This window comes from Macrotis lagotis, chromosome 1 (genome assembly GCF_037893015.1).
Source record: "Macrotis lagotis isolate mMagLag1 chromosome 1, bilby.v1.9.chrom.fasta, whole genome shotgun sequence".
Classification (NCBI taxonomy): Eukaryota; Metazoa; Chordata; class Mammalia; order Peramelemorphia; family Peramelidae; genus Macrotis; species Macrotis lagotis.
Genome location: NC_133658.1, coordinates 479,207,990 through 479,232,978, shown reverse-complemented (window position 1 = coordinate 479,232,978; position 24,989 = coordinate 479,207,990). Strand labels below are relative to the sequence as shown.

The 24,989-nt window shown below is 35.4% G+C and overlaps 1 protein-coding gene across 4 annotated transcripts in view; it reads left to right on the top strand.

Moving 5' to 3' along the window:
* The window catches only part of JADE3 (jade family PHD finger 3), a 197,663-nt gene extending 173,092 nt beyond the window's left edge, over positions 1-24,571 (top strand). For 3 of the 4 annotated variants that reach the window (XM_074213693.1, XM_074213694.1, XM_074213692.1), the window contains 4 exons: positions 3,277-3,393; positions 12,285-12,758; positions 15,955-16,072; positions 18,428-24,547. In XM_074213693.1, coding sequence (XP_074069794.1) covers positions 3,277-3,393; positions 12,285-12,758; positions 15,955-16,072; positions 18,428-19,341 — 1,623 coding nt within the window. In that variant the 3' untranslated portion in view covers positions 19,342-24,547. Of the gene's footprint in view, positions 1-3,276; positions 3,394-12,284; positions 12,759-15,954; positions 16,073-18,427 lie in introns of all 4 variants that reach the window. The other variant, XM_074213695.1, reaches the window with a different exon arrangement.
* The last annotated feature ends 418 nt before the right edge of the window (positions 24,572-24,989 follow it).

The window sequence follows — 24,989 nt, the reverse complement described above, 5'->3', positions numbered from 1 at the left end:
AGTTGCGATCAGCAATGGCAAAGGTGGAAAAATATGGAAGTACCTTTTGTGATGGACTTATCATAAAGAATGTGATCCATCTATGACAGAGCTGGGGATGTTGGAACACAGACTGAAGCACATTTTTTATTATTATTATTTGGAGGGGGTTGCAGGGCAAATGGGATTGGGTGGCCTGCTTGGGGCTGCACAGCTGGGTGATTGTTGGGTGTCTGAGACTGGATTTGGACCTGGGTGCTCCTGGCTCAAGGGTCAGTGATCTGTCTGCCACCCAGTCGCCCCCTATTATTATTATTACCTTTTTATTTTATTTTCAGTCTTTTTTTTTTGGTTTTTGTGGGTCGGGGTGGCTTTCATGGGGTCACACAGCTGGGTGATTGTTGGGTGTCTGGGGCTGGATTTAGGCTCGGGTGCTCCTGGCTCCAGGACCAGTGCTCCGTCCACTGCGCCACTTGGCCATACCTACAATTATTTTTATTATTTTTTTAATTTTTATTTTAATTTGTTTCTCTCTCCTTTACTTTATTGCTCATGCGGGTCTATATTTTTGTGGGGGAGGGTATTATGTTTATTCTTAAACAAGAATATTTTAGTAATATATAAAAACCTTATTTGTACAAAATAAGAATAAATAAATAAATAATTGTTAAAAAAGAATTAAGACTTTATGCAATCATCTTTCAATGTTCACCAGTCTCACATTTGTGAAAATGTGAATTTTGGTTATTTGCTGGTTGGTCATTAATAAATGAAAATTTGTATGTACTGTGGAAAATTGCAGCTGATGCACATCTATAAAGAAAACTGAAACCCTAATTAATAAATGCATAAATATTGTCATAAACATACATACATTTATTATAAATGCTTAAATTTTGTGTCAGTGCACTAAAGAACCATAAACCTTGCATTCTCTTTGAGAATGCCTCCTCTTTGTCTCTCTACCATTCAGACTCTGTCACATGATTTACTCCTGCAGTGATCTTTGTATTTTAACTTTTGGCAAAAGAAATTCATGAGCAAAATTTCTCTCAATTTCTCTCAAAGAAACTGCAACTTTTTTAATAGATGCAGTATGTTTTCCCTGTTTTAAATAAATTTGTATTTAAATAAATAAATACAAATTTGTATTTAAATAAATAGAAATTGAACTGTATTAAATAAATTTGACCAGAGTTATTAAAAATAAAGGTTTGGTTTGGGTCTAGACTTATTGATAGTTTTTCACATCTCTGACATCCTACACCCATTACCTCCAATGAACTGTCAGGGAAGATTTGTACTTGTTTCTACTTATAAGCTACAGTGTCTGTTACTGTTTCTTAAAGCTTTTTCTCAAGCCAGGAAAGAATAGTCTGGTTTTCCTATAGTTAATAATAAACAAAATTTATTAAGCATCTAATATATGCCATGCTGCTAATCCCCAGTGACAAAAAAAAAAAAGCAAAAGATGGTCTTTGCCTTTAAGGAACTTCCAGACAAGATACAAATACATTCAGACATCATGCAAATACATACAGACAAGAATACAGGAGAACTAGCTGAATCTTGCAGGGAGCCATCCTCTTTCAGAGAATACACAACTTTAATGCTAATGATTTCAGAATCTTCTTGTGGAATGAGTCTAGTGATGTTTTAACCTGGTATGTTGTGTGTGTGTATTTGTACACAAAGAGAATGAGGAAAGGAACGAGTATTTATACACAACCTACTATGTTGCAGGCATCATGCTAAGGTTTTTTTGTTTTTTTTTTTTTTACAAATATCTCATTTTATCCTCATAACGACCCTTGAGGAAGGTTCTATTATCTTGATGATATAAGGCAAACAGAACTAAAATGATGCATGATCACAAAAGTAGTGTCTGAGGCTAAATTTGAACTCAGGACTACCTGATTCCAAGCCTAGCATTCTATCCTCTGTGCCACAAACTGCTATAGCACTTCATTAATCTAACTTTAAAAATAACTGGAGGGGCAGCTAGGTGGTGTAGTGGATAAAGCACCGGCCTTGGAGTCAGGAGTACCTGGGTTCAAATCCGGTCTCAGACAATAATTACCTAGCTGTGTGGCCTTGGGCAAGCCACTTAACCCCATTTGCCTTGCAAAAACTTAAAAAAATAAAATAAAATAACTGGAGAAGGGGTGGGGCTAGGTGGCGCAGTGGTTAGAACACCATCCTTGGGAGTCAGTAGGACCTGAGTTCAAATCTGGCCTCAGTCACTTAATAATTGCCTGCCTGTATGACCTTGGACAAGTCACTTAACCCCATTGTCTTGCAAAAACCAAAAAAGAAAAATAACTGGAGATTTCCTGTTCAACAGGAAGTCTGTCCCAGTTTCTACTTTTTATAAAATTTTCAAAGTTTCTCTCATCTTTCTAATTTTAATAATTTTCTTATGATAGGTGAAATTTACACTAGCAAATGTTATCATTGCTGAGAATTCTTTATTGTATTATGGGAAACTTTTCTTTGCATTGTGTATGTGAGTATATATAAATTACCATTGTTTGAACCCTGGTTTGCATGGGAATAATAAATTTCAAGAATCCTTTTCCCTTCAGACTTAGAATGACAAGATATCTGATGACGAAATTATAAATTTGTAGCTATAAGGAACTTTCAAGACTTATCTGATAAAATCCCTTCTACCTACAGATAAGAAAATTAAAACTGAGGGAGGTTGTGATTTGCCCAAAGTCTCACAGGTTGTCAAAGACAGAAGATTTGAACCTAGATTTCCTTTGAGGATTTGCCTTTAAAAATAACTTTTTGACTGTTTTCATTTGTGTGATCTTTTTCCCTTTAAATAAAACCATTTTACTTTCCAAGAGTATCAATCTTTTCACATAAATGATCCAAGATTTTCTATCACTTCCAATTTTTTCAAGTTCTATTGGTTCCCTGATCAAATATATTCCCAGTTTACATAATAAAGCCATTTCACTGCTATACTTCTGTCTTCTCCAGTCCCTCTTTTATGTACAGTATCCCAAAAGTCTTCGTGCAGTTTTAGGCTATTATAGCTTAAAAGCACACTAAAACTTTGGGACACTACACAATTTCTTTTGTCAAAAATGATTGACCTGAATAATGGTGAAGGGCAAATTACTTTTGTTTCTGGATGTAATCATTTTTATTCCTATTAATTAAGACATATTCCTTTCATCTTTACAGACTCTTACCTTCTTATGAAAAAAATTATATTGTTTAGGGTGTGTTTTGAGAAACCAGAGGATAATTGATGATGGTATCTTTGTGGTTTTTTTTTTTCAGGTTAGCATTGCTTGCCCTGAAAGGATGGAACCAATCACAAAAGTCTCTCACATCCCACCTAGCCGATGGTCTTTAGTCTGTAGTTTATGCAAGTTAAAGACAGGAGCTTGTATTCAGGTATGTCTCCATTAGAAGTATATACAATATGAGACTTTTTTTTTTGACAATTTAGTTCAACATCCATTTTTAAAGCATGCTGCAACATAGTAAGCAAAGGCACTGGGGAATACCAAAATTAAATAGAACATAGTCTTTTTTGCAAGAAGCTTTACAGTCTAATAGATAGAATAAGAAAATAGATATGATACAAATGGAAAGTATTGAGAAGAATTGAAGTCATATGAAGAAATTGGAGAAAGAGAAAATCACTTATAGCTGAGGGACTCAGGAAAGGCTTCATGGAGGAGGTGGCATCCAAGCTGGATCTCAAAGTGCTACGAAGATTTCAGTAAATAAAAATATTGGATGGGCCCATTGAAGATGTGGATAAAATGAAGAAAGGGACCAAAACTGGATAAGCTCAGGAAATGAGATTAGGAAATCTTGAGTAACCAAATTTGACTAGAATATAGAGAATGAGACAGGGATCATTGAGTAATATGATAAGACTAGAAATTCATCTAAGTTATTGAGGCCCTCGGAATTCCCAAGCCAAGGAATTTGTATTTTATTTTCAAAGGGAGGGGGTGGGGAGCGGAGAAGGATATTAAAAGCCACTTATGGACTATGAGGAATCTTCATTGTATGCTCCTGGGGGAGAGTCTACCCATTTGGGAGAAGCAGTTAGAAATACCAGAAGTTCTTATGACTTCTCAAAGATGGACTAGAAGTTCCTGAGACTCTTGCTCTTTTTACCAATTCTGATGAAGCATTACTCCCATTGGTAACCAGGAAGCCCCAGTTCCAAGCATAACAAATTAGAAATGAGAGGTCATAATAAATTAGAAATTAGAGGTATGGGTCCTTTAACCATATTTTTTTAAATCTATGTTATGATATAGGTTTTAAATCTAGGTTATAATGATACCCCATCCTTACCTAAAATATACCAACCTCATTTTTGCTTACCGCTATAATAGGTATTTGTAATAAGGACTTCCACTAGTATAATTATGTTTAAAAGAAGAGAATCCATAAACTGTCAAACATCAACAAAACATTTACTTTTCCTAAGTTTTGCAATGTCACAAAAATAAAACTCTAAAAGTAAATTTGGCAAGTGTTAACAATCTTAGTCATTAAGCCAAAATCCAAATGCTTCATGAAGAAATCCTCTTTCCTGAGAAAATACGGAAAGACTCCTTTGGCTAAATACCAGAAGAATGACAAGTAATTTTCTGCCTGTTTGAATTTGGCAGGTTAGATATCCCTCCCCAACTATATTAGTTGGAAGATCTAACAAAATCTTGAAAAATCCAGAATGTCTTGCTGAAAGCTTTCTTTTTAGATTCAAATAGCAACAACAAAACCTTCAACTTAACACTTGTACATTCTATCAAGATTGGAAGAGATTTCTTTTCAACAGTATCATCAGTCAGAGCATTATAATATAATTAATTTGATTCAATTCAACACACATAAAATGTTTACATTATATTCACTACACTAGTCTAGATGCTGGCAATACAAAAAAAAAAGAAAAGAAAAGACCTCCCCTCAAAGAACTTACAACTTAGGGGGGAGAATTGAGTAGTTACAACCCCAATGTCTAGCAAAGTGGCATTCCCTTACATACTTAAAAAAATACTAAATGATTGATGACTGAAAGTAATTTCAAAGAGAAAGAGTATCAATAGCTAGGGAGACCAGGAAAGAAGATCTTGTAGGAGGCAACCCTACAAGAAATTTTAGAAATTTTAAAGAGGATAAGAAAAAAAATCATATTCCAGATATTAGGGTCTTCAAAGATGAGAATTAGGAAATAAAATGATTGTAGAACAGAAGCTAGCTTATGGAGAGCAAATAAAGAGAAGTCATACTAAATAACACTAAAGGTAAGTGGAAGTCAGATTGTGTTGGATCTTAAGTTAATGTTAGCCAAAGGATTTTATCTTGCAGACAGTGTTGTTATTGTTCAATCGTGTCCCACCCTTTGTGATCCCATAGGACCATAGCATGCCAGGCTCCTCTAACCTCCATTAGATTTATCTGTCTAAGCTTATGTTATTTTCATGAAACTATCTATCTATATCATCTTCTCTGCCTTCTTTTCCTTTGACCTCCAGTTTTTCCCAACATCAGGGTCCTTTCCAATGAGTTCAATCTTCTCATTGTGTGGTGAAAGTATTTAAGTTTTAGCTTCAATAGTTGACCTTCCAAGTAAGATTGGGAGAAAAACTGTAAAACTCAAAACTCAAATAAAATCTTTAAAAATTAAAAGAAAATAGTTGACCTTCCAATGAATAATCTGAATTAATATAAGTACTGATTTGTTTTCCTTCCTTCCTTAAAAGTCTTCTCCAGCACCACAATTTGAAGTCATTGATTCCACAGTGTTCAGCTTTCTTTATAGTCCAATTTTCACAGGACACAGTACTATAAGGAGAACCATAGCTTTGACTATATAAACTTTTGTCAACAAAGTGATGTCTCTGCTCTTCAGTGTGCTGACCAGATTTGTTACAGCTTTTTCTTCCAAGGAGCAAGTCTCTTCCAATTTCATGGCTACAAAAACTGACTGTAGTGAACCTGGAGTCCAAGAACATAAAATCTGATACTATTTCTTTTTCCTTCTCCCTCTGTTTGCCAGAAAATAAAGGGACCAATCACCAAAATCTTAATTTTTTTATGTTCTTTCAAGCCAGTTTTTATACAATCCTCTTTTACCCAATCAAGAGATTTCTTAATTCATCTTCACTTTCTTTCTTTTTTATTTTTGAATTTTACAATATTTCCCCACCCCCACATAAGGCAGTCTGATAGTCTTTACCTTGTTTCCATGATATACTTTGATCAGAATTGAATGTATTGAGAGAGAAATCATCCTTAAGGAAAAAATAAAATATAAGAGATAGCAAAATTTTGTTTAAACTCCACAATTATTTCTTTGGATACAGATGGTATTCTCCATTGCAGATACCCTAAAATTGTCTCTGATTGTTGTACTGATGAAATGAGCAAGTCCATTAAAGTTGATCATCACCCCCATATTGCTGTTAGGATGTTTGATGATGTTCTGGTTCTGCTCATCACACTCAGCATCAGTTCATGCAAATCCTTCCAGGCTTCTCTGACTTCTTCACATTCTTGGAGACAATTGGGAGTTATAAAAACCTTTTGAATGGGGGTAGATCGGAATGACTTAATTACATCTTTGTTTTAAGAATATTAGTTTTTGATGCTAAGTGAAGAGAGCAGAACCAGAAGAACATTGAACACACTAACAGCAACATTGTGTGATAAACAACTGTGATAGACTTGGTCATTTCAACAATACAATAATTAAAGACAATTCTACAAGACTTGTGATGGTAAATACCATCCTTATCCAGAGAAATAGAGTTTAAATGAGACCAAAGCTTGCTAGCTCCATTTTTAAAAGTTGTCATACATATTTTCCTCACTAATGTTTTTTTCAACCTTTTTGATTTGACTCATGTTTCATACATGATTAATATGGATATATGTATAACACAAGAACATATAACCTATGTTAGATTGCTTTTTCTCAGGAGAGGAGGGAAGAGAGGGAGGGAGAAAAATATGAAACTCAAAAACTTACAAAAATGACTTGAAAGGGGCAGCTAGGTGGCGTAGTGGATAAAGCACAGGCCTTGGAGTCAGGAGTACCTGGGTTCAAATCTGGTCTCAGACACTTAATAATTACCTAGCTGTGTGGCCTTGGGCAAGCCACTTAACCCCGTTTGCCTTGCAAAAGCCTAAAAAATGACTTGAAAACCATCTTTGCTTATAGTTGAAAAAAATAAAATATTCATAATTTTTAAAAAATATCAATTTGGCAACTGATGAGCATGAGGGAGAAGCTTGAAAGCAGGGAGATCAGTGAGTGGCAAGTGAAAAATCGTGAAACCATATAAAATACATTGATTGGAGGAGAAAGGAGAAAAGGAGGGGGGCATAAATTATATCTTACTGAAACTGAAACCATTACATGGGTAACTTTCCAATCTTCATTTAACTCAGTAGCACACACTACATATATTGTAGATATTGGTTTTGATTTTTAGTATTATCCTAATTTGGGTCATAGATGAAGATACATTGTAAGCACTGGTCTACCATTTATACCATCTATTATAGAACTCAGTTTGAGAAAAATAGGTCAAAGCTAGGTGTTACTGTGGAGAGAGCACTAGCCATGGAGTCAGGAGGACCTAAGTTAAAATCCTGTCTCAGACACATAATAATTACCTAGCTGTGTGACCTTGGACAAGTCACTTAACCCCACTGTCTTGCCAAAAAAAACCTAAAAAGAAAAATAGGTCAAGCCCTCTTCTTTAGTAAATATTATCACAATAAAAATATTTTGCACTTGTAACGGAAACTCTAATCTCCAACCATAGGAATAAAATTACAGAAAAAATAAGGCTCTGTAGTTATTGAACTTCATAGTAATGATTCAACTACGTTAGGAAACCATATAGGAAACTACCCAGTTAATAGAAGGCTTTTTTTTAAAAAAAACAAAAACAAGTTATTTTTAATTTCCTTCCCTTCATTTTTTCTAAAATTCTCATTTTATGTGAGTGGAGCTCAGTCCCTGAGAAGAGAATAAGATGGGTTTGGAGATAGATTCTGTCAATCTTATCACCAGCTTTGTTCAGTGTGCACAAGTTTATCTCCACAGTGCCTACAAAATGATAAATGGTGATTTTTTTGTTGTTGTTCCATAGCATCTCTTGAAGATCTTTCACAGAACAATATCATCTGTGTCAGGGGATGGATTACTTATGTTGATGAAATCACAGATCATCCTAATCACTGAGATTTCAAACTTAGATGCTTCCTTCCCCATACATTCTTATGAACTACTACATTCTTTACACTCTGGCTTTAGTTATCTCTTCTACCACATTATCTTCCCTCTCATTGCAACCAATTTCACTCTTGGTTGGACTATGGTTAACATTCTCTTGAAAGGAAGCATGGTCTGGGAGTAAAGAAGCCTGGTTTTATGTGTTATCTCTTGACATATACTGTGACTGGCAAAAAAAAAATCTCTTAGTGATCCCTGGAAACTCTTTGAGACTATTAAGTTTCAGGATGATTTCTGGAGTTTCATTGTTAGGAGCTCTTTACATTAATTAAATCACAGAGCTTATCTTCAGTTAATCTCAGTTCTCCAATACATCTTTCAATCCATTGCTCAAGTAATCATTATATTCAGTCATGATCTTCTCACTTCTCTCCAAATACTTTTAGTTGTTTTAAGGTTTAAATTCCTATTGAGGGGGCAGCTGGATAAAGGTGGCAGTGGATAAAGCACCAGCCTTGGAGTCAGGAGTACCTGGGTTCAAATCCGGTCTCAGACATTTAATAATTAACTAGCTGTGTGGCCTTGGGCAAGCCACTTAACCCCATTTGCCTTGCAAAAACCTAAAAACAAAACAAAAAAATTCCTATTGAGGCTTTTTGCTAGTACTTAGGGGTGATTCCCAGAAGAATCAGGTGAGAAAAATCAGCTAATGCTAAAAAGCAACAAACTTTTTCCCCACATTTAAGGGAAGGGCATATGGCTTTGCTAGAGACCTCCAAGAAAAACAGAGAAGGGCAACAAGAGAAGAGTACTAGAGCAGCTTCCCAACTCCCCTTCCCCTGTTCTCTCTGTCCTCCCCTCCCTCCCTCTCTCCTTCTCCCACCTGCCCTGCTTACTCTCTTCTCCCTTCCCCCTCTTTTGTAAGTCACTTGTAATAGATAAATTTCAGTTATTATTGTTGCTTTAAAATTTTAAAAAAAGTCAAATGTTTCCTCTATAGTTAGCGCATATATATATATATATATATATATATATATATATATAGTTCTTTAATATTTGCAAAGGGTTTATAAATATTGCCATATTTTTATCATCACAACAACTCTGGGAGATAGTTGCTATTATTATTCCTTTTCACAGATAAAGAAACTGAGACAGGCAGAGGTTAAGTGCTTGCCTGGGGTTGCACAGCTAGTAATAATTAATAATAATTAACATGTATATAGTACTCACTAGGTTCTAGGTACAATGCTAAGCACTTTACAGTTATTATCTTATTGGATCTATACAACAACACTGAGAGCTAGGTATCACTCCCGTTTTACAGAAGTAGTTTGTGCAGGTTTACACAATTAGTAATTGTGAAATTAGATTTGAAATCAAGTCCTTCTGATCTTTGCCACCAATCTGTGCACTATGGCACCTCCAAACTGCCACTTCTATCCTTGCTTCTCTCTTCAGTATGAGAATAAGAATATTTTGTCAAGGATAAAAACAAGCTCCCTCCAAACCACTTTAGTATGTAGGCATCCAGTTATTTATAATTTGATACTAGATTAATTAATTCTTTGGATTCTAGTTTCTTGAGGGACATTAATTTATTTTAAGTACCTGGTCACTTGTCTTTTTTAAAATTCATTCAGAGCTTTAAACTGGAAAGATCCTTTATGTTCCTCTTTTCATAATTTAAAAAATTGTATGATTGCAGAACATTTAAAGTCAAGTCCTCTTTAGTGCTATGCTAAATAATATCCTGTATGTGTGTCTTTTTTTTTTAATGGGAGTCTAACTTCTTAGCCAAGAGGTAGCAGAACAAAGTAAAGTTTTTGGATTTCATCTTTTTCTTGGAGGTCTTGCCAAAAGTTTTTTTTTTTAATAGCTTAGGATTTTTATTTAACAAGTCTTCAAAGTTCACAGATTAAAATTTTTTTCTTGAAGAGATCACAAACTGCTTATAAACATCTTGAGGACAGGGTGATGAACAGCAAAGGTCCAGTGAGGTTCCTGAGGAAAAGAGTGAAATGAAAGCAGCCAGGAGAATGAACTGCTGAGTACCCAGTGAATCGACCTTGGGGCAAAGCCCTTAAATTTGAGGACAGGCTGAAAAACAAAGTTTTAGGTGAGACTGCCTGAGGGTAAGGAAGTAAGGAAAAACAGCCCTAAGAGAATAGAGGCCATAGTTCTCTAGCTGTAGAGAGCAGCCAGGAGCACATGATTCCATCTTAGAGAAAGAAAGAGACCTTCTTTTCCAGGAGCCCTTACTTAAATGCATTTCCATAGTGGGTTGGACAAGTATGGTGCTTGGAGAATGATTTAGCACCTTTGCCAAAAGTTTTTGACAAATACCTACAATTCTACTGGGTCTTGCATTGGATAGAATTGTATGGTCATCCTGAGAATCTCTGGCAATACTGCAAGGTTCAGCCTTCTTACTAATTAGGAACAAAAACTGGTTATTTTAGTAGGAATCCTTTTCCAAAAAATAACCTCTTTAATCCTAAACTAATTTTTGCTCCCCCCCTCAAATTTTGTAAATGATAGAAAATCCTCAACACTGTGTCCTAAATGTTGATGTAGGGATAATGATAGGAAACATATTCAACATAATTTCTTTCATCCCACAGAAAGGAGGAATGGTAGAGTAGCTTGGAGAAGAAGGGAAGAAAAAAAATCCAAGGTGTTCTTTTGTTTGTTTTTGCACGGCAATGGAATTGAGTGGTTTGCCCAAGTCCACACAGGCAATTATAAGTGTCTGAGTCTGGATTTGAACTCAGGTACTCCTGACTCCAGGGCCGGTGCTGTATCCACTGTGCCCACCTAGCCACCCCAGTCCAGAATATCAAGTTCTTTTAAGTCTTATATTTTATGTTGTCTAATCTAGAGTGCATTATTATTTGCTTCAGTCTAACAGATCACAATGCAGTCTTTAATGACATCGACACTGGGTTTTATGTCAGCTTACCTGACCCCTCAGTAGGCAGTGGGTAAGAGATACATCATTTCTTGGGTGCTGGCATCCATGAAAGGTTCAACTGATACATTCCAAGGAGAACTGGAGGATCCCAATTCTATTACAAGAAAATGAGAGCAATTTAACATTCTTTTGCCCATACAAACCATGAGCTGCCAATAAATAAACTTTGTTTTAAAGTATTAAATTGGCCATTTGGACCTAGCTCCAGTTTTCCTTTTGGCTCCCACTATCATTATAACACTTCTATTTGAAAAAAATTTTCCTTCTGTAATGTGTGCTTTAAGGCAGTCTGTCATAACTCCATGATTCAAAGCAGAGATCTGGCATATCAGCTACCTAATTAGGGCAGAAATAACCCAAAAAGGTAGAGAAGGATTCTTCTTCCTTCCAGCAGACTGAAGGTGAGAAAGAGAAAACCTGCCTTATAGTCTTTCTATAGGTTGAAAATTCACTAAGTGCGTCAGGTCCTCCTGACTCCAGGGCCGGTGCTCTATCCACTATTCCACCTAGCCGCCCCCAAACTAGATGACTTCTGAGGTTCCTTCTAGGACTAAATTTATGATTCTATGATCCTTGTGCCTTTAGAGAACAATGAAACAATTTCTGGCACATTTTAATTATCTTTGTTTAGTTACAATAATACTGGATAAGGAATCAGATAGTCTTGGTTTGAAGATTGACAGCTACAAATTAGATATATGGTTTCAGAAAGATCATAATCTCTTTGAGACACTATTTCCTTTTCTGTGAAGGGGCACTTCTCCATTTCCCATCTCACTGGAATAGATAATTATTTTAAAAAATAAAAAATAAGTTATTATTCGTAATCATCATTTCAAACCTTTTACAGCCAAAATCTGATTTCGTGATCCGAGTGGCCCTGGTGTTCTGTTTTCTTGAGGGATTGGCTTGATTATTTTCCTAGATACTATTAAAACTTGTGTTATGGATGCCTTACAGAAAAGCTTTGTGATAATAGAATCTCTCAATTCTTAGAATCCTTTAAGCTTGATGTGGTTTTCCTTTGCTTTTTGACACTTGTGTATTTTCTCTTCCTCCCTGGCTATTGCTGAATTTTATTTTGTTTTCTTCCCACAGTGCTCGGTAAAAAGTTGTATTACAGCGTTTCATGTTACCTGTGCATTTGAGCATAGCCTAGAAATGAAAACTATCCTCGATGATGGGGATGAAGTTAAATTCAAGTCCTACTGCCTCAAGCACAGCAAAAACAAACAGAGCTCTTTGACTGATACAAGTGAGCATTCTCAAAGCACTGGGGATCAGAACCAGATTGACAGTGAGAAAACCAGTTTGCGGGCCCAGAAATTAAGAGAGCTAGAGGAGGAATTCTACTCCCTGGTAAAAGTAGAAGATGTTGCTGCAGAACTTGGCCTTCCAAAGCTTGCTGTGGATTTCATCTATAATTACTGGAAATTAAAACGAAAAAGTAATTTTAATAAACCATTATTTCCTCCTAAGGAGGATGAAGAAAATGGCCTAGTGCAACCAAAAGAAGATAGCATTCATACACGAATGAGAATGTTTATGCATCTGAGACAGGATCTAGAGAGGGTAAGTAAGAAGGCTAGCAAGATACTGTGTGCCAGAAAATAAGCCCTTTCTAATTAAAATTGTTTATAATATTGTCTTTTTTGCTTTTACATTATTACAACCCTCCTATTCCTCTGAAACTGCCTATCAGTGTTGGGGTTTTGACAAGTGGTATTAAAAAAATTAATGATTAGGTAATAATAACCATCATCATTATCATTATCATCACCATAGTTTTCATTCATATAATGCTTTAAGGCATGCAAATTGTTTTACAAATACTATTTTTATTATTAATTATAGTGTTGTAATAAATATTATATTATGATTATATATTATAATGTGATATAATGTATATCATTCTATATTTTATTACCTATACTATATGTGATGTTAGGATAATAATGATAATTTCAGACTGGGTTTTATTTTTGTTTTGTGTTTTTAAGAAAGGAAGAACTCTCAACAACTGTATTTAGAACCAATCAATCACGAATTTATTTATTTGTTTATTTATTTAGTTTTTACAAGGCATTGGGGTTAAGTGACTTGTCCAAGGCCACATAGCTAGGTGATTATTAAGTGTCTGAGGCTGGATTTGAACTCAGGTCTTCCTGACTCCTGGGCCTGTGCTCCATCCACTGTGCCACCTAGTGGCCCCTCACTACTTTATTAAGTACTTACCTAGTTAAAGGCTGTAGGAATTATGTGCCACGATAATACACCTTCAAGATGTATTCAAGACTAATTCTGCCTATTTTGCCTAAACTTGTGAAATTATTTTAATGTCCAACCAATTATTGAAGTGGGTGAGAGAAGTTGAATGTATGGAGTTATAAAATGGGGGTGGGACCAGGCTTGATAAACTGCTTAACTAAACAGTAATTCCTTATAGAACTATTGGTTTATCATTGAATATAATAACAAAAAGCAAACCTAGAGAGGTAGCTAGGTGGCGCAGAGGATAGAGCACTGACCCTGGAGTCAGGAGTACCTGAGTTCAAATGCTGTCTCAGACACTTAATATTAATTACCTAGCTGTGTGACCTTGGGCAAGTCATTTAATCCTATTGCCTTGAAAAAAAATACCAAAAAATAAATTTAAAAAAAAAGGTAACCCTAGGGAATAATGTATTGCTCATAACCAATTTGAGAGTTTATCTTAGACCTTTGTGTAACTCAGCTATAAAGTACTTAATGCAAGCTTCCCAAGTGCCACATACTTAGAAACAAATTAGAACATTTATTGGAATTTTTTTAAAGCCTCTCTGTCAATTTCATATTTTAAATTTGTTCCTTGAAAACACAAATGTCTTCTACCACTTACCTTCGTATGAAAATTGTTTCCCTTTGTTCCACCCCACCAAAAGTACTGGGACTGGCCATAGCTAAATCTACCTTATTTTAGGGGAAACTGTACACTGACTTATGGGTTTTCATGGGCTCAGGGAGAAAAACTTGGGCAAAGGCAATTACCAGCTGCTTTAGCTAAACTTAAAGAGGAACTACCTAGACCTTCTTGCCAAGTACTATAAACTATAGCTTAGCATATTTTCTATTCTTCTCTCCACCCCACCCCCCAGGACATAGCTATATCTATGTGAAAAATTTTAAGTTGGGTCTCAACTACAGGTTTTATTAGATATGTTATGCATGAGAGAAATTATGTCTGAGAGAAGTCAGAAAAATTTTGGTTTTCATATTTCCAAAACTTGTCTTTGGCCCTTGAGATTCTTCATCTAACCTAGTCTGATCACCGGGGAGATCCTCCTCTTCCCACTCAGGAAGGCCATAGTGGGAAGGCACTAGTGCTTAACTAGTTCAGATTGTTTTCAGGACATTAATGGTCCCAGCTTATTAAATTACATTTATGCAGAGGTGTTAGATTAAATTTTCCTAATGTCCTAAATGTTCTCAAGAGTCAGACTCATTCCATGAGTGTTTTTTTTTGAAAAGTTTTTACCTTTCATGGTGAAGATATTTGTGTATGACTGGTGCTGACTGTGGTTCCAATAGGAAAAACCTTTGCCCCATCTTTCCAGCAGACTTTTTATATTACTTCCCCTACCCCATTAAACATTTTTACACTCAATCTAGTACAAATATTGTTGAGTTAGATTTTATGTTAAAAGTTTTGAAATGGGCAAGCCACTTAACCCCATTCGCCTTGCAAAAACCTAAAAAAAAGTTTTGAAAGGAAGATTATAATTTAAAACTTATTTTATATTAATTATATCCTCCATGGATGTTTATATATACATATATATGCACACATGTCAACATATGCACACATGAGAATGATACTGAAGTGCCTCCACTTGATTTCTGATCCAAGTTAGGGGTATGCCAGTAAATGTTTAACAACCAACTTTAAGGAGGGGGGGTAGAAACACAAAACACACTTTTAAGTTTAATCTACATTTTTAATATTTTCTCCATTATATTTTTAAGTCTAACCAATCACTAAAATTTTAAAACAAGCTCTGATTTATAGCTTTTGGTGATTTGGGGGGTATAAATGCAAACCCTGAAAATTTAACAATCAGCTTTTGCAAACTGATTTGAACTAGGTCTCTCAAAGGTTGAGTGCAAGTTCACTAGTTCCTTCCAAGCTGGAAAGGCTTTGAGTTTAGACTGGAGAAAACAACCTAGTTAAGAAAGGCTCATTTTCAGAAGGTCGGGCACCAGGTGATAACTGTTTTCAGGCACAGAAACTCATAGCTACTGAAGTTTTGTAGATATTTCGATTAATGACTGAATAAATGGATGTAAAAAAGCATTTAATAAATTCTAATTTTATGCTAAAGCTCTGGGAATGCAAAGAGAAAAAGTGAGACAACCCCTATTCTCCAGGAGCTTCCACTCCTAAGGAGGAAATCCTTAAATTAAAAATTAAGTTTTGCTTGTTTCTGGGTGGAACTCTCTTGATGAAAGGGATTTACCTCTAAGATTTGGAGTGAAATAATCTATTAAAGTAGAAAAAATTGAGGGAAGGGAGATTTCTAGAGCATTTCTGATGATTCATGGATGAAATTCCTAATGTCTTTTCATGTTATTTCCATATGAATCTACAGTGTGTGATTTTTTTTTTACTCACTAGTTCTTATGTTGACCCCCCTTTACCCCTTCTCCATTACATATTTTGTAATCCCAGGTGTTAGCTCTACTTTCCACAAATTACATCTCTACCTGTTGTGGGGGGTGATTGGGCTTCTAGGTCAGAAACCTCTGCTACATGGTCAGCAGGAGAGAGAAGTTGAAACTGTCCCACAGCAAAGTTCATGAACAGATCTTCAATTTTCAAGTCCAGCTTGCTAACCAAGAAATTGCTACAGGTAACCAATGATGAGTATTTTTAATTGGGTCAGACCTATTAAGGAGCCTCTGATGAGGAAATTTCCTTTACCAGTACTGATTGGCTTATATATCACATCTGAAGATGCCCAGTCACCCAGAGAGCTTATTAGATGCAAGACTTGAATCCAGGACTTCTTTCTGCGATCAGTTTTTTTTTTTTTTTGCATCATTCCATTCTACCTTTCAGCATGTTGTTGTAATAAAGTTTTCAATTACTTGTCTGAGAGAAGTCAGAAAAATTTTGGTTTTCATATTTCCAAAATCTTGTCTTTGGCCCTTGAGATTCTTCATCTAACCTAGTCTGATCACCGGGGAGATCCTCCTCTGCCCACTCAGGAGGCCATAGTGGGAAGATACTAGTGCTTAACTAGCTCAGATTGTTTTCAGGACATTGGCCTCAGCTTATTAAATTACATTTATGCAGAGGTGTTAGATTAAATTTTCCTAATGTCCTAAATGTTCTCAAGAGTCAGACTCATTCCATGAGTGTTTTTTTTTTTAAAGTATTGAATATATATTGAATACTTTACCTAAAAACCTGAAAGAATTCTTATAGGATTTAGAACTGAATGGGTCAGGAGTTGTAGAGTTTCTTTAGTTGGGAAACTCACCTTGGGGTCATCCAGGTATTATCAAAGTCATTTATTTTTTGCTTCTTGTCCCTGAACTTCTCTCCAGTTACGGTATGACAGCAGACAGAGCTTGCATAGGTCCTCTGGCTTGAAGAAGCACCTGGTAAAGCTTGGGGAGTTGAGAGGCAGAGACAAAATCAGCTGTAGGAGTAACATTTCTGATGGTAGATTCCCTGATTACTAATAGTAATAATACTCATCCTGCATACTTCAGAAGATTACTGAGAATCAAGTGAATATTTTGAGAAATATACAGCCCATGCAAATAGAATTGTTTGTTGGTGTTATCTATATTTTGCTATACTCAAAATAATTATACAGAGAAAGCAAAGTTGCAAGTTACAAGGAATAACTGAGGGAGAAAAAAAATAAAAAAAAATAATTGGGGATAGATTGCCTGATGGATGAAAGTTAATATTTGTGACCTTTTGGTCACAGGCTTAATGACTCCTCTCCCTTCCCACATGTACCCATCCCAGAATTTTCCTGGTTTTTGGAAATATCCATAGCATCAAATTCACAAAACCAAGATAAGATAATATTAAGTAAAAAATAGTTCCCCCTGTAAAATGATGAAAATATACCTTGTATTTTGGTTTTGTTTGACTTTATGGAAGATTTGTCTTAATGGAAGATTTGTCTTAATTATCTAAAATCATGGAGCATTTATAGCAGGTTTCATTAGGGCATGAACAAAAGTAGGTGATTCTAGATTTTAAAGATTGTGTCAGTGGAGTGCAAATTCACTTGGTCCTTCAAGCTAGAAAGGATTTGAGTTCAGACAGGTGATAGTGTACAAAACAGCCTAATTAAGAGAGGCTCATTGCCAGAAGGTTGGATACAGGTGATAAATGTTTTCAGACACAGAAACTCAAAAGCTACTAAAGCTCTGTTATTGCCATGAATAACTGAATGAATGGACAAAAAAACTCCAAGACCTAACTTTGTGCTTAAAGCAATGAGAATGCAAATAGAAAAAGTGAGAGAACCCCTGTTCTCCAGGAGTTTTCACTTCTAATGGAGGAGACATTAACAATTTAAGTTCTGCTTACTACTGGATAGATCTTTGGATGAATCTGTTGATGAAAGGGAATATTTTGAAGATGTGAAGTGAAATAATTTACTAAAGTGAATAAAAGTTCAGAGAAGGGAGATTTCTAGACCATTCTGATGATTCATGTATGAAATTACTAATATCTTTTTGTAGTAGTCTCCATCCTAAAAGCACTTTTCTTGATTTCCTTTTCAAAATAGAATAGGGGGCGGCTAGGTGGTGCAGTGTATAAAGCATTGGCCCTGGAGTCAAGGATTCAAATCCGGTCTCAGACACTTAATAATTGCCTAGCTCTGTGGCCCTGGGAAAGTCACTTAACCCCATTTGCCTTGCAAAAAAAAAAAAACCTAAAAAAATAGAATAGAAAGGTAAATTTGGGAGGAATGGGAGAAGAGAAAGGAAGGATATGTGTGTGTATACGTATGCTTACTGAGAATTGAAAGTTGGAGGGTGATGTTTCTGGTGTTTCTAAGATTTGAGCCTGTTCATGTCTGACCTATCTACCACAAACCATCTCTTCTGAAGATGTGTCCTTTTAAGAATAAATATTGATGTTATTTAATACTTGGATTGATGAAGTTGCTCTGCTATGAAAATATTATTAATGTAAATTGACTATTAAAATGAATCTTTTTCTTTTACCCTAGGACATCCTCTGTCAAGTGCACTAGAAAACACATTGTTTTACCCACCTCCAAGAATAACTTTAAAGTTAAAAATGCCTAAATCAGCACTGGGAGACTGCAAAAACAATTCAATGAAAGCCAATAACAGACCTCTCTCACCTGATGAAAATAGCAAGTCAGCCCCAAACTACAACAAAAAAAGTGTGCAGATGCCCCAAGAGACATTTGAAATGAGAATGAAATCCTATCCCAGGTATTCCCATGACAGCAGGAGTAATGGGCTACTGACCAGTCTCAGCCATTCTAGGAATGAAGCAAAAGATTCTGGTCTAACTCAGCCTTCTGAGTTCCATCGTGTGCAGTCTCTTGGAAAACCTTTGGCCCTTCAAGCTGCATTGCAGGGACAGTCTTCCATTGGAAATGGGAAAATACAACAGAATTCTAGGTTTGTGAAATCCAATGGCCTGATGGGTAACAGCAGGTCAGGGGATGTCACCCAGAGAGACAATTCTAGTCAGACTCCCTATGAACAAGAGACTGTACTTTCCACTCATTTGTCTGGTCAGAGCAGCTTTAGGAAATCTTCCATTGAACATTTCAGTAGGTCCTTTAAAGAGGCAACTAATAGTTTAGTGAGGACCACAGAAGACCTCAGATGCTGTGAAAAGTCAACTAGAAGACTCAACACCAAGGAGCGTTTGTGGAGTAAACAGACTCTTGATTATCAGACAGGAGGAGCACCGTATCAGGAAAATGATGGGTACTGCCCCGATTTGGAACTTAGTGACTCTGAAGCAGAGAGTGATGAGAATAAAGAACAAGTCAGGATAAGAAGAAACAGCTCCGACAGGGAAAGTCCTTCCAAAGATTTTGGAAGAGATTGTCGCAGCAGAAATAAAACAAGTATGATCTCCCACAGTTCAGTGCAAAGGTGATTAGAAACTTGAAAGGGTAACTCAACATTTGTATAATCCCAGTGTATTGGTGCAAATCTAAACACCAAAGGATTCTTGAATATGATGCCTATGTTAGGAGGAAACGTAATGAAAAGGTTGAAGTAACTGTTCAACAGTGAAATGGCCGGCAGTTTTATAAAGACTTAAAAACCCAGCTTCTGCAAGGGCATATAGAGAGTCAGCAGATTTTTAATTGATTTTAGTTCTGTTATAGGGAGTGTGTGTGTGTGTGTGTGTGAGAGAGAGAGAGATATCTGGTGCATGCATGAGACAAGGCATAGCAGAGCATATAGTAGGCGCTCAGGAATACTTTTGGTTGACTTTTTACTTAGGAACCTATTTTCATTCCCCAGGTTCTCAACAAGACTTATTGTTAGCAATAAGTAATTGAAGTGCCAGGTTACCACTGGTAGCCGTAGGAATTACAAACTCTTGCTTTGTTAAAGGGTTGCAAAAGGGTATGTTTTGCAGACACTACAACTACATTCCTATTGCTCCTGCAGTACCTAACTACTAAACTGAGGTCCTACTCTGCCATCAGTCTATAAATTTTGTGGAATTCTATAAACTGTCTTCAGAGTATGGACCAAGAGACCAACAGTATGGATGCTGCCAAACTCACTGACCTCTAGATAAGCCCTTTTCTTTATCCCCTTGCGAAAAGGTTGCGTGTTTTTTTCCAGAATACCTTGCTTTATTCTGTAAATATTACCCCTCTAGAACTTTAATTTTTGGTGCCTGTATATAGGATTGCTTGTTTGGGAATGCACTTGTAAATATATTACCCAGCTAACAAGTACAAATGGCTAATTTGTGGATAGTGTTTACAAAAGTAGAGGTACTACTTTAAAGGAAAATGCTCTGATGTTTAAATTTAGGCAATCATGGAGGAGGACACCAGGGCCCTCCCTCAAATGAGACCTTCTCTCCCTCGGGGCTATTTATACCTGGTATTTAAAAATAATAATAATTAATAATAATTAATAATAATAAGCTTGACTAAATTCATTTTTGTCTGACAGTTTTGTATGTTTGCTTTTATTTTGAAGCACATTTTTATTGCCAAACAGAATTTGCAAGCATATGTTGAACACATATGGACATATTAAGCTGCTTATCAAACTCATATTGGAAGCAATATCCCAAACTAAAAGCCCTTTGTTTTCTTTTGAGACGTCACAGGCTTTCTAATTCTAAACCCTTCCACCTCATATTTTTTGCTGGGGATAATTATTGCATTTGTCCCTTTTCTAAGAGGAAAAAATGTTGCATATCTAATTTAAGAAGCACCATAGCTGACAGTAAATGCCAACTCTGGGGTTTTTTCACAGCCTTAATTTAATATTTTCTTGCTTCTAGTTTGGGAAAGCACAATAGCAATGATCAATAAATATTTTTAAAGGCCATTTTTTTATTTTTAAAAATAAATTTAAATTTTCATATTTAATTTTATTTCCATTATTTTGGTGGTGGAAGTTCAGGGCCAGTTCTCTTGGGAAATGAGGTATATTTGGCAGCTTTGCTTCTTTCCTCTATTTGACTTTGCATCCTTACAACTGTTTCTTTTCAGTTTTTTTAATTTATCATGTTTTATATATATATATATATATATATATATGTATGTATATACATGCATATATATATTCCTATACTTTGCCTTTCTTGAATTACATATTAAAGATACTTCCTGCATGTGGGTACATGTGCCCATGTGTAAATATGCAGTAGAGCATTTTAAATTCCATATATTTTATTTTAATGGAAAATGCTTTGTGTTCTTAAGTCATGTGTCATTCAGAATGAATAAGTTAATTTTCACCTTATTTGTACTCTAAGTATCCTGAGATTTTCTTTGAGTTTTTCTTAGCTATTTATTAGTATGATACCGTAATGGTAGCACTGCCTTGAGAAAACTTTGCTTAAGAGGTCAGCCAAGCAGCCATGTTGTTGAATGCCTTTCAGAAATGAGTGTGTGGGAAAAAACAACAACAGCAACTAACACAGAAATGGTGCTTCAGCCAAATTCCAGATATTTTACCATTTTGGGGATGGTGACTAAAGTATTTCCAGTCAGGGAAATAGTTTTGATATTTTTTACGGGATTTTACTAGGTAAATGAAGGAGCCTTGGTTGTATAGCTCTCAAGTGTTGTCCCCAAAGTGTATTTGCTAGTTTTTACTGTATGTGTTTGGTGGTTAACTGTTGTTTAAAGTATTACCTCTTAACCTTATTTGTTAATTTTTTTGTTTGCATTTTGTTTTTTATATATATGTATATATACATATATATATATACACGTATATATATATATTCAATTTTCCAAGATAAACTTGGTCTTTTTCAAATGTCCCCTTTTTACAAATACTTTTTCATTAAATTATGAAACTGCTAACAGACTTTCTTTGATGGTCATTTATTCAGAATTTTGTCTTTTCAAATTATCTAATTATTTAACAAGAAATGTACCAGACATTGGCATTGTATTATACTTTCTTTTTTGTATTATACTTTCTTTTTCTTTTCAAAAATATTTGTTTCTTAAAAACAAATCCCTAAAATGATTTGAGTTTTTAAAAAGAGTAGATTCAGACTATAATGAATCAAGAAGAAGAATTCCTAGAAACTAGGCCAATCATAGGGAATATTCTGATGACACCCCTCCTCACCCCCTCAATTTTAATAAGAGAGCCAGCTTTAGGAATTCTCAGGTTATTTCAGATGTACAGTGGTTGATGTGAGTGACAGGTGATTTTTAAAGCAACAAGGATGATACATACACTAAAGAACATCATTTTCCAAAAATATTCACTGTCTGTGAAAGATAGATCTTTTTCGAAGTCATATGATTATTCAGTAATAATAATGTAGGGATTATAATATGCCTTGGGATATTTTGGGAACATTTTATAAAAATCGTTTTCATTATAAAGATTAAGAAATTGATTGACTTAATAAGATCATAGGAAAATTCATTTGCAGAGATAGATGTACAAGGTAAGATTCTCAATACTTGGTAGCTGCAAATGCCTCCAATTATCTATTACATTGAGACCATCAGGAACTCTTGATTATAATATGTGTGTGTGCATGTACATTTTTATATATATATGGACATATATAGGTATATTACCTATCTATGGTCACTAATTAATTGGTCCCATGAAAATGTATTAAGTAAATTGATTAAGTGATTAATAATTTTAAAATGGAGCCCAATTCAACAAATAATTACTAAGTGCTAGGTGGTACAGTGGATAAGTTCAGGGACCAGAGTTTGGAAGACTAATCTTCCTAAGTTCAAATCTGGCCTGTGTGACCCTAGGCAAGTCACTTAACCCTGTTTTCTTCAGTTCTTCATATGTAAAATGAGTTGGAGAAGGAAATGAAAAATCACTCCAGTATCTTTGCCAAGAAAATTCCAAATGGGGTCATGAAGAGTCAGACATGACTAGGAATGATCAAAGAGAAACAACTAAGTATGAACAAATTACTGAACCCTGGAAACAAGGAATATAAAAAAGACCTAATCCCTCTTCTTGCAGAAGGCTAAATATACACATAACTGTAGGGAGAGAATGTGAATAAAGGAGAGAAATGAGCAAAACTTACAGGAAAAGAGGAGGAATGAAAACAAGATCAATTTTCCTGGTTGTGAGGAAACCCTTCATGCAATTGGCTTCTGGATTTGGACTTGAAGATCAGGGACTTCAAGAGATGGAAGTGGAACGGGTAATTGAAAGAGGTCATTCCAGATTTAGGGACAGGATGGAAAGGCATGGAAAAGAGGAAAGATGATAAGGAAGGATCCAGTTTAGTGGAAACTTAGAATACGTAAAGAAAAGCAGAATTAAATAAGTTTAGAAGATAGGTTAGCGCTATAGTATAAAAAAACTTAAGGAAAAAATTCATAACTAACCTGCATGATGGAAGAACCTTGCAAACATTTGTTCCTACCCCTACCACAGCTGCCAGAGTCAGAAATTTATACTTTTATTTAGAAATATAATGGGGAACCAGTGGGCAGAAGAGTGTCACATTTAGATCTTAACCTGTCAACCATTGAATGAGTTTCATAAGAAGAATGATAGTAACTAACACTTAGATAATGCTTCATGGTTTGCAAAGCACTTTTACAAGTAGTATCTTTCTTTTAGTTTTTTTTGGGGGGGGCAAGGCAATGGGGTTAAGTGACTTGCCCAAGGTCACACAACTAGGAAATTATCATATGTCTGAGATCAAATTTGAACTCAGGTCCTCCTGACTCCAGGGCCAGTGCTCTATCCACTGTGCCACCTAGCTGCTCCTATAAATAGTATTTTCACAACAGTCCTGGGAGTAGATACTATTATTACCTCTGATTTACAGTTGAGGAAAGAGGCAAACAGGTTAAGTGACCTGCTCAAGATCATATAGCTAGTAAGCATCTGAAGCTGATTAGAACTCAGATCTTCCTGACACTAGGTCTGGTGCTCTCTATCTACTGAGCCACCCAGCTGTCTCTGTAATAGCGTTATAATTAGGACACCATTGGGAGTTAATGTGGCTGGAAATCTAGTGCTAGTTCAGTTATATCACTGACCCCTTGGTGTTGTTCTCAGGCCAAAGACAATTTATACTATGGTAATTTTTGCTAACAATGTATTAAGGAGAGAAGGGGATACAATCTGTGCCTCTGAAGGGCACACAAGAAGAACATGAATGACAAGGTAACATTTTGTAAGTTATGCAAATAGATCTAGATCTTTCAGGTTAAAAAAAATCAACATTGTTTATATTGAAGAAACTAGTATAAAAAGTTGAAAATCTCTCTGGGCTTTTTGATGTCTTTAAAATTGCAGTCCTACTTGATCATCGATGTTTACACACACACACACACACAAAACAGCACATGCACACACACACATCTAACTACTGGGGAAGGAGAAAAATCTATGCTAATTAAAACTAAAAAATTCTATGCATGAGAACTTTTTCCTATAAAAGATCTTACCTAAAAAATTTTCTTGCCCCCTAAGCCCAATTGTAATTTGCTTCTGATTTTTAGAAACAAACACAAGAAGCTTGACCAAACATGTAAACCTATGACTGCTAAACACTGGTTCAGGGCAAATACTCTGCCTCTACTTAAAGGCTTTCAGTTTAATAAACCTTCTTTAATTTTCCAAGTCATTTGAGCATAAACAAAGCTCATTAACTATTCAACAAACTGAAATACAAAGTTTGAGAGATTTTTTTTCCTATTTCCTCCATGATTATTGGAGAAAATAGCTTTATAAATTAATACAATTATTACTTAAACTTTAATAAATCATTTGATCTGAATAGGAAAATAAAAAAGTCACCTGATAACTTCCTCAATATTTTTTTTCAATGATTTGAGATCTCACTTTCTGTTTCCTCCTAGAGTTATTGTCTGACATCTTCCTTCCTGATCTGTTAGTGAGCTAATCTTAAATTCTTTGTCATTTCAACTATCCATCAGAGTTCATCATCCCACTTTGTTGTCATGGTGGGTTTGATGTGTATCTGAGTAAAAGGCTCAATAATAGTTCGCAGTTATTCATTTTAAGGTTTATAAAACATTTTTACCACAACAGCCATCCAAATAAAATAGATAATATACTATT